At 35.9% G+C, this 17,134-nt stretch overlaps 2 protein-coding genes across 3 annotated transcripts; one reads left to right on the top strand and one right to left on the bottom strand.

The window, feature by feature from the left end:
• Nucleotides 1-1,199: 1,199 nt before the first annotated feature.
• On the bottom strand, nt 1,200-11,221 carry LOC117326293 (NADH-cytochrome b5 reductase-like). Of its 2 annotated transcripts, XM_033882976.1 has the most exons (7): nt 11,116-11,219; nt 4,660-5,943; nt 4,215-4,366; nt 3,437-3,524; nt 3,135-3,239; nt 2,061-2,264; nt 1,200-1,515 (listed from the first exon to the last, which is right to left on the bottom strand). In XM_033882976.1, the coding sequence occupies exons 2-7, from the start codon at nt 5,341-5,343 to the stop codon at nt 1,309-1,311; spliced, it is 1,440 nt and encodes a 479-aa protein (XP_033738867.1). In that variant the 5' UTR covers nt 5,344-5,943; nt 11,116-11,219; the 3' UTR covers nt 1,200-1,308. The 2 variants fall into 2 exon arrangements, with proteins under 2 accessions (XP_033738867.1, XP_033738868.1); XM_033882977.1 differs by lacking the exon at nt 3,135-3,239 and having other exon boundaries at nt 11,116-11,221.
• Nucleotides 11,222-11,264: 43 nt separating this feature from the next.
• Nucleotides 11,265-15,993, top strand: LOC117326294 (probable proline--tRNA ligase, mitochondrial; the record flags this gene model as incomplete). Its single annotated transcript, XM_033882978.1, is given in 5 exon segments — nt 11,265-11,318; nt 12,086-12,338; nt 13,655-13,832; nt 14,914-14,987; nt 15,913-15,993. Coding segments are annotated over 4 exon segments (396 nt in total), but the record flags the coding sequence as incomplete, so codon positions are not given.
• Nucleotides 15,994-17,134: the final 1,141 nt, after the last annotated feature.

Here is a 17,134-nt window from a genome sequence, read left to right as displayed (position 1 = left end):
CATTTATTCATACAACAGAATTGGGGTACCCAATACACATGGCAAGTCCGCACCCCTCTCAGCGTGAAGTTGATGCAAGAAAATTCATATCAAACTCCATGTATTCATTTAATTTGTCAATTATTTTGCACAAAGATTCTATGTTTTAACTTGTCCTTAATGACTTATTATCATCAGAAATGCCCTTCAGGAAACAAATGACTTGGGGAATCCAAATGTAATTTTATGGCTTAAGTTGAACAAAATGGAAATATCAATACAATTTGATACTAAATCTAACTGGATGTCGTCATCAGCTCAAATGACTGTACATGTTTAATAAATAAGTTGGTCTGAAGTAAGCAATGCCAAGTTTGTATATGTTCCACTATCTCTATTATAGTAAGCTGATGTTATAACCAACCCACCCACCCCCCCCCCCCCCCCCGTTTTTTTTATTTTTTAATTTTCAAGTATGAAAAGTTTGGGCCTACATAAATGTGACTGTGGAGTGGGTACTCTAACTTCGTTTGCTTTTCCTGTGTACTGTCAAATTCGATACATGGGGCTCTCAAGTTAGGCGAAACTCTTCAGATAGCCGAATCGTTTTCCGGGCAAAATGCACGCAGAGACATTCCTAAAAAGTGCACCTGCTCGCTACAGCCTAGTGAATAACTGCTTGACCTTTCAACCCCGTATGAGGGAGTAGTTTGTCCTGTTGGAGGAATTTGACCGTTTGTACGAATGATTGTGTTTTGGATGTAAAAATTTGTAGCGAGTGACACGACAGGTTAAAGATGAATGTTCTTGATGACTGTCATATTTAGTATGCACCTTGTCAGTTTGAATAAAGTTTTTTATTTATTTATTTTTTGATTTGTATTCGATCGAAATGAGGATGTGTCCTGTCTTCCGGAATCGCCAACATTTTAATTTCCACAGTATCCAGAGTCTTGCCATACGTATACATTGTATATACATGTAGTCAGACTAATTTTCCAAAAATGTTTTTTAGTTTGACTCCAGGAGAGGATAGAATAACACCACAGGGAGCCTAAAGTCAAATATCAGTACCCTAGTACAATTATAAAGTGATTTGTTAATGCCTTTCAATACAACCAAAAACTAAAGTTGGAAAACAGACGCCGAAGCCGAGTTGACAACATTAGCTCTCCCTCTTCTTCAAAGAAACAAGCTAAAAACCTATTTCATAATTTTCTGTAAATCAATTTAAGTTTATTGTAATACAATTTCTTATATACACAAGTGTAATATCACATTTAACATCTCTACGCTCACTTTCATCTCCAATTCATTCAACAATTCTCATCAAAATTTATGGATATCACAGTCCAGTATGCCAAGGATCTTGCAGTATTTGAGCATGTCCTTGTCAAAAGACTTAGTCCCTGAGATCAGAAACTTTGTACGACTGACAACGGGTGTTTGTATTTCATTGACAAGTAAATCCTTATCCAAGCGCCCTAGATGTATCTTGTCCTTGTAGCGGTAGTTTGTTTTGACTCCTGAAGGCTCCTGTTTCAAAATAAATGCATAAAATATCAGTAAATTCATAATCGGGCATGTAGTATTCATGTTTTATAGTATAATCCATAAACAATATATTGTGAGTCTACACCATTAAATGGCAAGGGCAAAAAACTTTAAATCTGTCCTTCAATTTGTCCATCCATCCATCCATCCGTCCATCCCTAAGTTAACCCATCTAACTATTGTGACCTGTGACCTTTGACCTTGACCAATGACCACCAAGATGTAACGAGGTGTTGACCTTGATGGTGCATTCTTAGGGTGTGACTATGAACTAAACCTCTCCAGGGTTTTTTACAAAATAGCTAGTACGCAAGATTTTTTTATTTTAAATGTGGTCAAGCATGACCTTGACCGATGACCGCCAAATTTGATCAGGCGTAGAACTTCAGTGTGTAATGATGCGAAAAGAAACATATTCTGTTCAGGGTTTCTTTACTTATCTTGTACACAAATAATGCAAGTATTTTTTTTTTATTTGAAAATGATAAAGTGTGACATTTGACCTTTAACCTTAATGGCATAATTACCTGGCTTAGTATATATAGAACAGAGAAATTCCAAAACTCCGCCCACTCGTCCAGCTGGGACTTCATTAGAATGTCACTGTAAGTTCGACAGGCGTAAAGAAGTTGGATACGCGTTTCATCCTCCTCGTTATTAAGAACACCCTGGATTATCTGTACCATTGGTGCTATTCCAGACCCTGCAGCTAGCATCAAAATCCGTTCATGCTACAAAAAAAATAATAATAATTCTAAAATTTTCCAAAAGAGGCCCCATGGGCCTGTTTCAGTCACTTGTTATTCTGTGTGTTTAACAACACATTTTTCATTTGTGACCTGAAAGTACTGTGTCTCTGTGAAATGTGATTGTAGGGACCTTCAAAGAAAGTTAAGGATTTTTGTTATTTGTCCTGTATGATAAAACGTAAAGGCTAAACAGATGTACCAGTAGAATAAGTTGTGTGATTGGTTCAAGGAATTTGACCACTGCATGACCTTGAATATAGGTTAAAGTCATTTATATTCACAAACTTTGTCTTAATTGATTCAAAAGCTACTAGCCATCCGGTTAGCCAAATGTCATGATTCTTAGCTTTATGGTTAATTAGAAGAAATGCTGTTTGAATGTTTTAGCAGAGCTGACCCCAGTGACCTTGAATATATGTAATATGTTTTTGTAAATTTTGTCGAGTCAGAACCTAGGAACCTACAAGCATACCATACCTAACAGCTACAAAATCTAGAACTGAAAACGAAACATTTATATTGAAGCATCATTTTCAAGATAAGAAAATGTCCAGATTTATGTTGCGATGTGTCTGGTTATTAGTCTCCTACTGGGGGACCATAGGTTTCCTCCCCATCTGTCTGTCCATCCGTCCGTCTGTCAGTCCATCCACTCAGTTTTCAGCACTTTTCTCAGCCATGCTTCAAGGTATGTTGGTGAGAGTTGGTATGTAACTTTAGCACAAGTATCTACAGATCAAGTTTGAGTTTCAGGGGTTTTGGAGTCAAGGTCAAGGTCACTGTTACTATTTTTGGCCGGGGTCGGTAGGGGATATGTATTGCTTCAGCAACACTCGGTATGCTTGCTTATACCTGATTTTGTGAATATGAAAACTCTCCAAAGGGGCCTCTCATATCCGCTTTCATCCCTGGTCTCCAAGTCTCAATAAACTGTGACATCTTCCCATCTTTATACAGCTGAAAAACAATTTCATACTACAAACCATTCACAAAATGCTTGTAAAGAACAGAAAAAGCATATATTCAGTCATGGAGACTTGATATGACTGCCAGCCATCAATCTTTTTCCTGTTACTGGTCTAGAATGTCTCACTATTTATTCAAGGTACAAGTTATTAGTGCTCTATATATATAAATAGCAACAAATTACTGACCTTGATGAGAAGCTCAAAATAGTCTGTGACCTTGACATCGGATACTGGTGTGTATTGACGTGTGACTACATTTCCATCAACAAGGCCCCTGTCAAAGGTCATAAGCAACAATCATATATTTGACAGTACACTTTACTTTTCTGACAATATCTTTATTTCAACCTATGTCTTTCAAGTAAGGGAAATGTTCAAATTTTAAAAGTTGGAAAAATTAAACAGTCTCAGAAAATACGAAGTACGCAATTGGGCAATAAGGCATTACTCTACAATCTAACATAATATAATGACAAGTTAAAACAAGATAAATGTATAAGTTTATAAAGAAAAACTGTAAGAGGGCCAGGTGATCAAACATAATGATTCAAATAAAACAACACCGTGTCCCTCCCAGTCTTTTCAGGATTGAGGGCAATCCTCAATACTCCAGTTCCGATCACTTTCACTGTGTCACGGTGTCGAAACCTGAGTATCAAGGATGCATTGTGGGTGGTAAAATTATGTATGTTTCTATTTATTAGTCCCCTACTGCTGAAACCGGAGAACTATAGGTTTCCTCCCCATCTGTCCGTCCGTCCGTCATCCGCCTACTCAGTTTCCAGCAATTTTCTCAGCCATGCTTCAAGGTATGTTATTAAATGTCGGTATGTAACTTCAGTATGATTAGCTACAGAAAAGTTCAAGTTTCAGGGTTTTGGGGTCAAGGTCACTGTTACTATTTTTAGCGGGGGCCGGTAGGGGACATGTATTGCTTTAGCAATACCCAGCATGCTTGTTTTACCTGATAATAAGATGCTGTCCTAGTTTCAGACCGAGTGATCTATTCGTCGGGAGATGGAATCGGTACAGCCGTGTGTCCTTGGTGATTGTGGTAATACTGGCTATAGTGAATTGGTGGTATTCTGTTTCCGACAGGATTTTAACACTATCATCCTGAAATGATGATGTTGACACAGAAAAAAAATTCAAATAAATCCTATGTTTTAACAATGTTTAAAAAAAGTGTTTTCTCTTTTTTAGAGCCCGATCTATGTATACAATTACCATTACGATAATTAATCTCCTCCAAATGTAAAGAAAAAATAAAAATTTCTGAGGCCTCTTCAAAAAAATTTAAGAAAATAAAAAATGATCAGATGAAAATCAAGATGATAACTTTGGAATGAAAATAAACAAAACTGAATACATTTTGGATGTTGATTTCATTATTTTACATACGTACATACCTGTCCATCAGCATTGCCACACTCCAGTCTTTGTCTGATCCTACGACATTCCTTTTCCCAGATTTTCATTTCTTGCATGTGGATGTCAAACACACAGGGCACACAACCTGTTCCACAGCAGTCACTGTCAAGGGGCTTTTCTGGGGGCTGGGGATAGGGGTCGCTATCAAGGGGCTTTTCTAGGGGCTGGTGAAGGTTGCTATCAAGGGGTTTTTCAGGGAGCTTGGGAAGGAAGTTTCTATCAAGGGGCTTTTCTGGGGGCTGGGGAAGGAGGTCTCCATCAACGGGCTTTTCTGGGGGCGGGGGAAAGAGGTCACTATCAAGGGGCTTTTCTAGGGGCAGGGGAAGATCTGACAGTTCCTTATCAAGGGGCTTTTCTTGGGGCTGTTGAAGGTCATTGTCATGGAGCTCTTCTGGAGGAAGGGGAGGGAGGTCACTGTCAAGGAGCTTTTGTAGGGGCTGGGGGAAAAGGTCACTGTCAAGGGGCTTTTCTGGGGGTTGATGAAGGTCACTATTAAGGGCTATGTTTGGAGCCTGGAGAAGCAACTGCAAGTTGTTGTCATCCCTAGAATCACCAGCATTTCGTGGCGCCGATTGAACAGCATCCTCAGCAACCCTTACATCACAATCCGACACTATTGTTTCACATTCCATAGAAATTTTGTGTTTTTCATTTCCCTTCATCACTACTGTCCAAAGCAAACATCCACAGGAAGTGACAAATTTCTACATACAACGTTGTCCCTTAAAGCCATATCCTTAATTTTTCAGCATTGATCACATGTTGAAGTGGTGATATATATTTTTAAAACAAATTCTGTCCATAAAAACTGTCGTCACATACAACTTTCTTCAGAAGTTCACATACAGAATACCTACCCCACTATATATATGAAAGTATTAATAAGGGACATTCACACTGTCTTAGCAGTAATTCAGAATAAAATGCTTTATGGGATTTCCATGGATTCCACACAAAAGAAAGACAATCAGAGACTCATCAGTATATATTCCAAGCTTCCATTTTAATGTTTTTATCTGTTTATTCTTAGTTTCCCTCGGCTGGTCGTGCCTGAGGCTTCGTTTTATCATAGGGCATCCCATACATGGCACAAGTCCACCAGGAGAAACCTTCCTCAACCTGGCACTTCCTTGAGGGTTGACCACAGGCCTGGGGCGGGGCAAGGGGCGGAGCCTGGGGATAAACCGAGTTGTCACTCACAGAATCCTCTTCCTCAAGGTCCTCTAACTTCCTTTTATTGGAAGACGGTATCAAGTGTGTTGCTTTAGAAAATAAAGAAATGAAAAATGAAAATAATGTAGTTGTACATAATAAAAGTATGAAATTAACATTCATCTGGTATGAAATATTATAAAAGATTTGGTTGTATATAAGTATACTACATGTATATCTATATGTGACAATGTGTCCTATTGGTTGAAGTATATCACATGATCATATGACAAAACTAGTACTATCACTAGTACTGGGGACAACGATTTGTATTTTTCATTGAACCCAGATCACAGAAACCTTCCTGTGCTGTCATAGTTGTGTCCATGGCCAAGACATTTATAACTTCATTGTTCTGGATGGCCAACAATAGGCCTCCTGCATGTTGTTTAGTGAGGTAGCCACCAGCTACTACACAGATACCTTGCCTGCATGGGGCAATAAAACCAGCAAACAAATCACTTGTGTGATATATCTATTTACACCAAATTGCCTCTCCACATTTATGAATGAATTGTCTCCCTTTGCCAGACATTGCATATATTGTACAATGCATTTTGGGGAACAAGATCCTCACTTTTTAATGTGCTAGGGTTATACTTTTCTTATATTTGGCAAATTCTATGAATTATTCTTTTTAATACATGTAAACACTAAACAAACAGGAAAATTGTGGTTCAATTTTTCGTAAAGCTTGAAGTAGCACAACATATTTTAGAGTTTGCTACAATGTAGCACAAAGATATTTTTACATTATGAATGAATGTTAAAATGTGTGAATGAGCTATATAACAATCAGCATAATTTGATATCAAGATTTTTTCTTTCTATTTGAAAAATGAAAATAAGATGCATTAATGTCAGATTTTTTTACATTAATTAAGTTATGAACAAAAGAAATCCACTAAGATATCTCATTGACTGCTAATTAAATGTATATATACAAGAGGCCCATTGGCCTTAATGGTCTTCTGACTTTAAAGACCTTAATACTATTATAGAGAGTCTAGCTATATAGTAAAACCATGGTGGCCATCTTGGATTTCGGACCTACCTAAAAGAAATAACCACTCTTGGTGAGAATTGGAACCCCATTTCAAGTTTGAGCTAAATACCTTCTGTGGAACTTGTGAAGTAGCTTGAAATGTGAGAAGTTTATGGACGGGTGGACAGCGCACCACGATGGGTGAAGCATGATAGCTTTAATTTATGTCACTACCGTATATTGTAATTGAATTTCTTTGTTCACTTCACTGTTTTATAAATCTATGATCATCCAACACCTATTACAACATATTTATAGTGTTTTTTGTCTTTCCAGAAAACAAGAGTTGTCAGAAGACAACAATGTGTAGCTCACTGAGTGGGTTGAAATTCTGAATTATTTTTTAAAAGTAGGTCAAAGGTCTCATTCAAGGTCAACAGGTGTGCAAATTAAATGTAGTATTATAGATTTATAGTAACAAAAAAAAAGTCTTGTCACAAGGAACATACAGTGTATACACATCAAATGTAAAACCCAAATATATATAGCTCAAACGGTTATAAATTATGAGGCCAAGGTTAAAGTTTTAATAGTCAATTTAAATGTCATGTCAAGTTCAGCAAGCTAAAACCACACATATTGAATACCTTAGCTGTTTGACATAACAAGGTTTTGTAAAAATTTCAACCTGGATGTCTACAGAAAAAGACAACATCAGCAGTATTAGCAATATAGCTCCCCAAGACTTTGTTCCAGCAATGCAAGATTTAGCTAAAAATGATCAATTATCGGGAAAAATGTAAATGTGTTTGTCAGTGATATGCAGATACACATATGAAGTGAACAAATCCTTCTTTCATACACTTATAAAAAGCTTCCAAACTATCAAATTTCTACAATATTCTTTGTTCAGAAATCATGCTACCTGTACTTTTTTTAAATGACCTAGCTGATCAGATCAAAACTTTAATTGACATAAAATTTGGTCAGAACTTCCGACACTGGATCAACTTCATCACACCAACTCCCCAAAGGAGGATACATGTAGTTTCTTTCCTTGACAGTGTTCCAGTATGTGGTTCAATTATTATTAGTCCCCTGCCGTTTGAAAAACAGGGGGACTTTAGGTTTACCCTCCGTCCGTCTGTCTGTCTGTCCGGACAACTCCTTCTTAAGTACTACTCCGATCTTAACGAAACTTAGTATACATGATCAGTATAACATGTAGTTGTGCATCCCACATTTGTTTTTTTTCGAAAAACCATTTTTCAAAAAAAAAAAATGGGAAATGAATAGGTGCACTTCTAGCTCAGGCAGGGGACTTTGTATTGCTATTGCAATACTATCCATCCTTGTTATGTTTGTCAACAAATATGCATACTGTGATGAAATGTCTGGTGGAATTCCTGAATCAGATCTTGTCTTGAGAGTTTCTTTGAAAAAATAACAAAAATTAAAAGCAAAACCGAGAAAAACATTTTTATTTCATTTCATAGTAATGTATCGTACAAATTAGTATGTTGTTGGACAGGTACAATTGTACTCTTCTAAGATTAAGTATTGGCAAATAAGAATTCCTTAAGCTGAATTCTAACTGACATTTCAATTGCAAGCTTCACTGTACATATACAGCAATAAAATTAATCCCAGGAGTAATTGTGTACCTGCAGTAGCCTCACGCTCTGATCAATGTTTTTGGTACAAGAAATAGCAATGATTGTCAGTAATTCTAGTATATATACCAGACAATAGGTCCACAGGCTTAATTACAATACATAGCCTTATATTGTCAGATAAATATGGGATGATAATGTTTTCTGTTGTTGAAAATTTGAAATAACCAAATTAAATATATATATTGACATACAGTGTGTACATACATATTTTAGTTTGTCAAAACCAGGCAATTCAAGTCCATTTCAGCATTTGAACAACAGAAAAACATCTACATAAACTTGTGTGTTTCAATGCATATTAACAGTAGAACATAGAGAAATTACTGCATAGAATAGCCTGAGTTTTCTCTGGCCCAGACACCATTGCATATGTATGGTGTAGACCAGACATGGTGTCAGGGCCAGAGGAAACTAGGGCTATACATAGAACTGCTTAGATATAAACAGTCTTTGTAATTTGTTATTTGAAAGGAAGTTTATTTTCTCTTGTCTTTCTGAACTTAAATTCTATTTAGATGTGAATTATCCTACTTTACTGGGAACCCGTATTTTAATCATTATTAGAGTGGTCGGGTGGCAGTGATAACACATAGCCTTTCACCTAGGTGGCTGGGTTTAATTCCCTGATCGGACATAAAAAGGTATGGTCACATGCCCGACAATGTGTGTTTTCTTCAGGTACTAAGCTGGTGTACTGTGCATGCGTCTTTACACAGTAAGACACACACGTGTGATTTATATAAGTTAATATAATTTATTTTACAATTGTTTTAAAATAAATAAAATTCTAATATTTTTGATCATCATTAACTGACTAATTTACAATTGTCTCTGATAGAGTTGTAAGGTATAAACTATATCAAACATGTAAGATACATTTCTGATATACCATACATTATTTTGACATTATTTAAACTAACTATTATACATAATTATAAGAAGCACCACAAAGTACATTTCATATCTAGAGATTTAGTTACTATAACAATGTTAAGCTTTACACACAAAATAAAATGGTCCATATTGCAATGCCCAGGGGGCTGTCATCCTAAATCTGACCCATGGCAGATACCTTTTTGACAAAGTCAGAATAGCAATCATACAGCAATATTAGTTGGTGTAGTATTAGTATACCTATGAGCACATTTGAGATGAGCTTTTAGACTAGATCTCCATCGATATGTTTTATCACACATATTACACTCGAACTCAGCACCTTGGTGCATGCCTTTAATATGAGATTGCAATCCATTTTTTGTGGCATAGGAGGTATGGCATTCATCACACATATGTCTGCAGTTGTCAGATACATCCTTATTAGCTGTTGTGTTGCCATCTCTCTCCTTACATATCCTCATATGTCGCTTTAAACTTGCTTCCACACAAAATTCAGCCTTACACATTGGACAGATATTTTCCGACAAAACAACATGACTGGAAAGATGGAGTCTGTACTGAATGGACTGGTTGAAACCTTTACCACAAATTTCACACAAATGTTTAAATTTTTTCTCATGCTTTGTTTTGATGTGCAGTTCCAGACCAAATTTTGTCACATATTTTTTCCCACATCTGTCACACACAAGTCCTGGCGTCTGTGGCTCATTTACCCTATTGTGTATCTTGCAGTGTTTGTTGAAGTTACTTCTACAAGTTGTATAGTACCTACATTCACTGCAGTTATATACTTTTCTGGGTCTTTCCTTTACAGCTTCTTTTCTTGAGTCCATCTACAGAAAACACAAAATGTACAAATGAAACTGATAGACATTGACAGGAACTGTCTGGGTAAATTTATAGGCAAGTACAGGAACAGTGTATACGCATATTCATCCAAATTTTTGTAGTTGTCTGCTGTATATAAAATTTCAGTATAATGTACGTATACATATACATAATATATCTAGGCCTATACTTTACTAGGAGAAGCGGGGATAAATGTAGGATTGTGGACTATATTAAGTATATCATAAGCACAGAATGCTAGAGTAATCCTGCAAGGAGTCAGCATATCATGAAAATATAAAATCATATTTGAAAATGAAAAAAAAAATCTATTTTGTATAATATCGCCTTGATAAACAGTTATCTAAAAGCAATTAATATAAATATAACATACCCTGTTCCAAAATATTGTGAGTTTTATTTGTTTATTTTAAAAAGATACATTATTACATCTGCAATACAATGAATTCGGATATACCTACAATGTACTTTTGAGAATTTGTTCTCCTGTTTTCGCTTTTTGTCTTTATAAAATTATTTCATTTTGACATTTTTTTCAGTATAGACTAAAAACCATGAAACAATTTTACAATACATTGACAACTGTGCTATACTTACGTCGTTTTCTTTCGTCGTTCTGCCAAATTAAACGTTACCATGATTTTCTTTCTGTCGCGAATTCGAATAGAGTATACTGACCGTAGCAGTAGTGAAATACCATCATACAGTCACATCCGTCCATCGGTGTGTCCTGTACAGAACAGTATATGTGTTGTAGACTTGAAGTGTGTACACTTCATGCATACCATAGTTAGTAGAAATAAATCTCTACTTACCATTCGTTTCCATCGAATATCTCGGCTTATAAACTCGGGTCGATACAACACTAGCAACACGAATGACTTTCTGCCGTCCCCTCGTCAATGTCACATTAACGCTAAATGATATTGTTACGCTAATTTCAAACATATCAACGACTAAGATCCAGGGTGGTTCTAATATACGGATCGGAGTTCCGGTAGTACTACACTGGCACCAGGTAAGTACTGCATCCCTTTTATTTATTATTTGTCCACTTATTGTTTTGAAAAGTTCATTGTTTTCGCCTAAGATCGTCTATATGTCCAGAAGATTTAGAAATGAAAGTACTTTAAGGCGTCAATGCATAGAAAGACGTCAGAACGTGAACGACTTATCATATGATAAGGTCTTGTAAGCAGCCCACATGCACAGGGATTTGATACACACATACTGTAGACTTGTCACCATGTACCTCCCATTGTAAACACTCAAAATTGCTAACAATTCGTACATTTTGTTATTGCAATATTGATAATTATATAATATTGTAATATTACTTCATTCCAGTTTTGACACATAACCTTTGTGGCTTTGTCTCAAAGTCATGGGGTGGGCTTATTACAGGACAACGTTATAATTAGGACCTATGCTCTTTACTGAACAGCAATTAATATATGTACAGAAAAGCCAAATTTATACAGTGTACCAGTTGAGGACTATGCTGCATTTTATATATATTTTAAATACATAAAAAATAACATATCTATTTTAATCTGTAATCGGCAGCATATGACATATAAATTTCAAAAGGCAATATATAAATATAAGTATAATTTGAAACAATACTGCAGTAGGCTTTATTTAAAGATATCATCTCGGAATTAATTGGTAGCATATATGACCAATGTTTTCAATAATTTGCAATGGACAATATACAGATATATATACAAAGAATGATTTGAAACAATTGATTTTTTAAAATGTTTTCCTTTTAATACATTTCAGATATTCACTCCATGATGTTGTCGGGGAAAACGAGACAATTGTCATTAGTGGCTTGTTCCAGACAGACCTTCTTAAACTTTGTCAGGCACAGACTGTTTGTTTAACACAATGTAACACTTCAAGGTCACTCGTAACAGAAACGAGTAACAATTCTGCCGAGGGATACTCCGGCAGGAAATATGTCAGCAAGATGTACCAGAATCTTGGGAATATTTACCCAGAAAGCAGCAAGTTAGTCTGCAAGAGCCATAAGGTAATTAAACAAACCTACCTGTGTTTTACAGACAGCATGATAAAATTTAAATCACTGCCTCTGCTAGGGATCGAACTCAGAACCTCTGGCTTACTAGTCTTACACTTAACTGATCAAGCTAAAAAGAGGTTCTCTCTAGCAGAGAGATATATTGCAGTTAATATTTTACCAGGGTGTATGTACTCTAACTGGAGAAGAACTCGTCCTAGAGTTTTCAGGGGTTACAGGGTTGCTTCCACATGTAATGCTTAGTATAATTCCATAGTCTTACAATGGTACCAATGTAACAAAGAACATGATCAATTAAATATCAATCACTGCCTTTGCTAGGGATCGAACCTAGGACCTCTGGCTTACTAGTCTTACGCTCAACCGATCAAGCTGAAGAGAAGTCCTCTTGCCGAGAGGCAGCTTGTATTTTACCAAGGTTACACCTCACAATGTATTTGTTTTTAACTCCCTCTTTCCCTATTATTATGCTGTATCATGCAACTGGCATTTCCACATGGACATCATGAGATTTCCTCAAAAATGTGTCTATGATACAGTCTACCCTCGTTATATCGCCACATTTCGTCCGTGTCAATTATGGTGGTATAACGAGGGTGGCGTTAGTATCGAATCATGAAAATTACAACAGTAAAAGATAATGTTGTACCAACGTTTTAATAAATACACAATGAGTTAACATATAAGACACCATGGTATTGACCGTACATTTCGTAGCTTACAAATACACATTTACATATGTAATTTCTGAAAAAAATCATAAATTTGCTTTTGTCTCATGCCATCTGTTACAATCTGTCAAATTTTATTGGAAATTACGCGGCACTGGACCAAGATGGCGATATCGTTGAGGGTAATATATAGGGATTCGCGACGTTTGTATTGTTATGAACGTGGCGGATGGCGGTATGCGAGGGTGGCGAATTAACGAGGGAATTATATAGAAGGGAGGGTGGCGGTAGATTCGGGTGGCGATAGGTCGAGGGTACACTGTATGTCACAGTGAGGTAGCACTATAAATCGGCAAAATTTGCGGCCTCTCACAAGGAGACTTCACACAATTATACTGCAGCCTCCCAAAACACACATACGTAACCACCACAGACACGCTTGCATATTGAACGCATGGGAGGCCGTCCTTAAATGACCTAAGCTGTTGATAGCACATTAAACATATGAAACCAAACCAACCAACCCCAACTTTTCCCACTCAGAAAAGTAAGAAAAGAGGCTGTGATCTCTGTTGTTCCTATTTATTTATACAATGCATATTTATATTTTACTAAGACCTGACATTTTAATTTCAGCTTTTCCTCTTTGCCAGCATCGTACAGCAGTGTTACTTTGGAGGCTACAACCTTCTGCCTTTAGGTCAAAGAGTACAAGACAAACTAGTGAAAATCATTGACCAAGAGCTGGAGAGGATTGGATGTCAAAAAATGTCAATGACAACACTGGCTCCAGCCAAACTTTGGAAGAAAACTGGTGAATATTTTAAAATGCGAATTTCCCCACTAAAAAATTGAGGCTGTACAACTTGTACAACAGCATATTTATATAGTTATATACTAAGGCCTGGCATTTCAATTTCAGCTGTTCCTTGTGGAAAATATTCCATGCATTAAATTTATATATGCATACATGTATTACCTGATCCCATCTGTCATCAACAGAGTACTGTTCGTTGTTTGTGTCTGTTGTGTGGTGTCAACATTTTTCTTCAAATGACTTTTTCTCATAAACCAAAATGCCTTCAGCCACAATATTGAACCAGCATATTCCTATGATAAAGCAAGGTCTCAATTAGGGTCAACTTTGTTATTACACTCGAGCAATGACCTCTGATTAGCTGAAATGCCTAAAATCATGATTTTTGACTTGTGCTAACTTTTTGGGATAAAGTAAAAAGAAATGTTACATTGGCCAATTTTCAAATTCAGAGTTAGCTTTGTTAAACCTTAAAAAAAACTCCTCATAATCAACTGAAAGGTCTAGAATACTGATATTAAGCTCAGAAACCCAGATACATTTTAGGAAAATAAATGGCCTTTACTGTACCTATATTTAGATCGATTGCATTTATTAATGAACATTTGAAAGATTTTTCTTCTGATCAACAAAAAGACTTGGAATCATGTATTTGGCTTTTAATATTCTGAGATGAATTGCAAAATAAATTATCTCTCCACATTTTAAAGGTCAGAAGGGTAAATTAGGATTAAAACTTTATATCTTTAGAGACATCTTCTGAATAACCATGGTGTCTGCAGTATCATATTTTTTGGCTAGTAACATGCTGGAATGAAAATTATAAAATTTGAGGTGCACATAGCCATTTCATCTACTTTATATGTTTTATTTATTTATTTTTTTGTTTTGTTTTGTTTTTTTTGTTTTTTTTTTTTTTTGCAATAAAAATCATCAAACAAAATCTTGAAGTTTGGAGATCTTTAGGTCCATTGGGCCTCTTTCAATTTTGTTTGCTCTATAAAATTTAAAGACTGTATAATATTAATATGTACAATATCAAATCCTGAGTTATATTCCTTTTTTTCTTCAATCACAGGTCGTTGGGATAACATTGGAAATGAACTGTTTCGCTTGACAGATCGCAAAAAGATTGAATTTTGTTTGGGACCAGTAAGTTATGTCCTCACCAATACATTGTGCCTGACCCACTGTCACAGTTCCCTATGGGAGTCAGGGCTTTTTCTGGGGGCTTTTTGGGGCCGTTAATGGGCCCCATTCCCAATTGAAATTATTTCATATTTAAGCCAAATTCCCAAAATTTGCAGTTTACTCCTGAAAAAATCTTTGCCACTTCACCAATTTTCTTCCCAAAATTAGACAAAAAGGCCCTTTCCCAAACCAGTGAGAAAAAGTCCTGCAAGTGCCTAAACAATGAAATAATACTGTTTGTATTCTTTTAATTAGAAAATAGATTTCTTTTTCCTATAATTTATCCAAGAGTGTATACTATTGAGATTTTCGTAGTTGTATATCAAACTTTATATGTCTAACTTGGGGTCAAAACATTTGTCTGCATACAAGGATTTTCCTACAATAGAAACACGGTCCCTTTAAAGGACCCATTCTCCTAAAAATATCTTGTGAAAATTCCGAAATTGCCACTAAAAAATTCCCAATTTTGAAGTCAATTTTGAATGATTAAGCATGTTTTATATACAAATACCTATATCAAGTAAATTTTGAGAGAGAAAAACAGTTACAGATAGCAAAATAAAATCAAAAATAATTTAAAGGCAATATTCATCAAAGAAAAACTGAAATTTGTATGAATTTCACTATTTTCTGTTTTTCCCAATGACACATTTTGTTGCATGGAGAACTTACAAATTAATGGACCCTGGACCCAATTGAAAAATTGTGGGGTAATCCCTGGCAAATAACCCACACAATGATATTATAGTAAAGAGAGCGAACATTTTAGAAAGAAATTGTCAAAAAATAAGAAAATAGGAAAATTTTGCAGGAAAAAAATGTTACAATTTACATAAAATTATGAATTCCATTGGTATAAATTGTTTCCGTTGTGATTTTTCAGACACATGAAGAAGTGATCACCAACATTCTAGCGACCGGTCCGATGTTATCATACAAGCGCCTTCCCATAAAAATGTACCAAGTAAGATCCTGGTCTGTGATATGTTTGTGACAACTAATCACTCATTGTGTAGTAACATGCCTGTATACTTAACTCATGTATCCTCAAATGACGATGAAGTAGGAAGGAAAACTGATTATTAACGATTAAGTGGCTTTTATAGACACATTTTGTTATACAGAGTTGGTTATTGTATACAGGTGTTTGTAATATAGAGGTTGTCATTGTAGACAGGCATTGTTATATTGAGGTGATCATTGTAGACAGATGTTTGTTAAATAGAGGTTGTCCTTGTAGACAGGTGTTTGTTATATAGAGGTGGTCATTGTAGACAGGTGTTTGTTATATAGAGGTTGTCCTTGTAGACAGGTGTTTGTTAAATAGAGGTGATCATTGTAGACAGGTGTTTGTTATATAGAGGTTGTCATTGTAGACAGGCATTGTTATATTGAGGTGATCATTGTAGACGGGTGTTTGTTATATAGAGGTGGTCATTGTAGACAGGTGTTTGTTAAATAGAGGTGGTCCTTGTAGACAGGTGTTTGTTATATAGAGGTTGTCATTGTAGACAGGCATTGTTATATTGAGGTGATCATTGTAGACAGGTGTTTGTTATATAGAGGTGGTCATTGTAGACAGGTGTTTGTTAAATAGAGGTGGTCCTTGTAGACATGTGTTTGTTATATAGAGGTGGATATTGTAGACAGGTGTTTGTTATATAGAGATGGCCCTTGTAGAGAGATGTTTGTTATATAGAGGTGACCCTTGTAGACAGGTGTTTGTTATATAGAGTTGGTCATTGTAGACAGGTGTTTGTTATATAGAGGCGGTCCTTGTAGACAGGGGTTTGTTATATAGAGGTGGTCATTGTAGACAGGTGTTTGTTATATAGAGATCCTTATAGACAGATGTTTGTTATATAGAGGTGGCCCTTATAGACAGATGTTTGTTATATAGAGGTGGATATTGTAGACAGGTGTTTGTTATATAGAGATGGCCCTTATAGACAGATGTTTGTTATATAGAGGTGGTCATTGTAGACAGGTGTTTGTTATATAGAGGTTGTCCTTGTAGACAGGTGTTTGTTATATAGAGGTGGCCATTGTAGACAGATGTTTGTTATATAGAGGTGGTCCTTGCAGACAGGTATTTGTGAGAGGGT

The sequence above is a fragment of the Pecten maximus genome, chromosome 4 (genome assembly GCF_902652985.1).
Source record: "Pecten maximus chromosome 4, xPecMax1.1, whole genome shotgun sequence".
In the NCBI taxonomy this organism is placed as follows: domain Eukaryota; kingdom Metazoa; phylum Mollusca; class Bivalvia; order Pectinida; family Pectinidae; genus Pecten; species Pecten maximus.
Note: the sequence above shows the minus strand (reverse complement) of the source record. Positions and strands in the feature narration are given on the sequence as shown.

What these genes read in the sequence shown, in the direction of transcription:
- LOC117326293 (XM_033882976.1), bottom strand. Translation starts at nt 5,343, where the DNA reads ATGAAGGGAAATGAAAAACACAAAATTTCTATGGAATGTGAAACAATA. An exon ending in ATTTTGAGCTTCTCATCAAG is followed by an intron (nt 3,240 to 3,436) that starts GTCAGTAATTTG and finishes ATTGTTTTTCAG; the next exon opens with CTGTATAAAGATGGGAAGAT. An exon ending in TTTCATATTCACAAAATCAG is followed by an intron (nt 2,265 to 3,134) that starts GTATAAGCAAGC and finishes TTTTTTTTGTAG; the next exon opens with CATGAACGGATTTTGATGCT.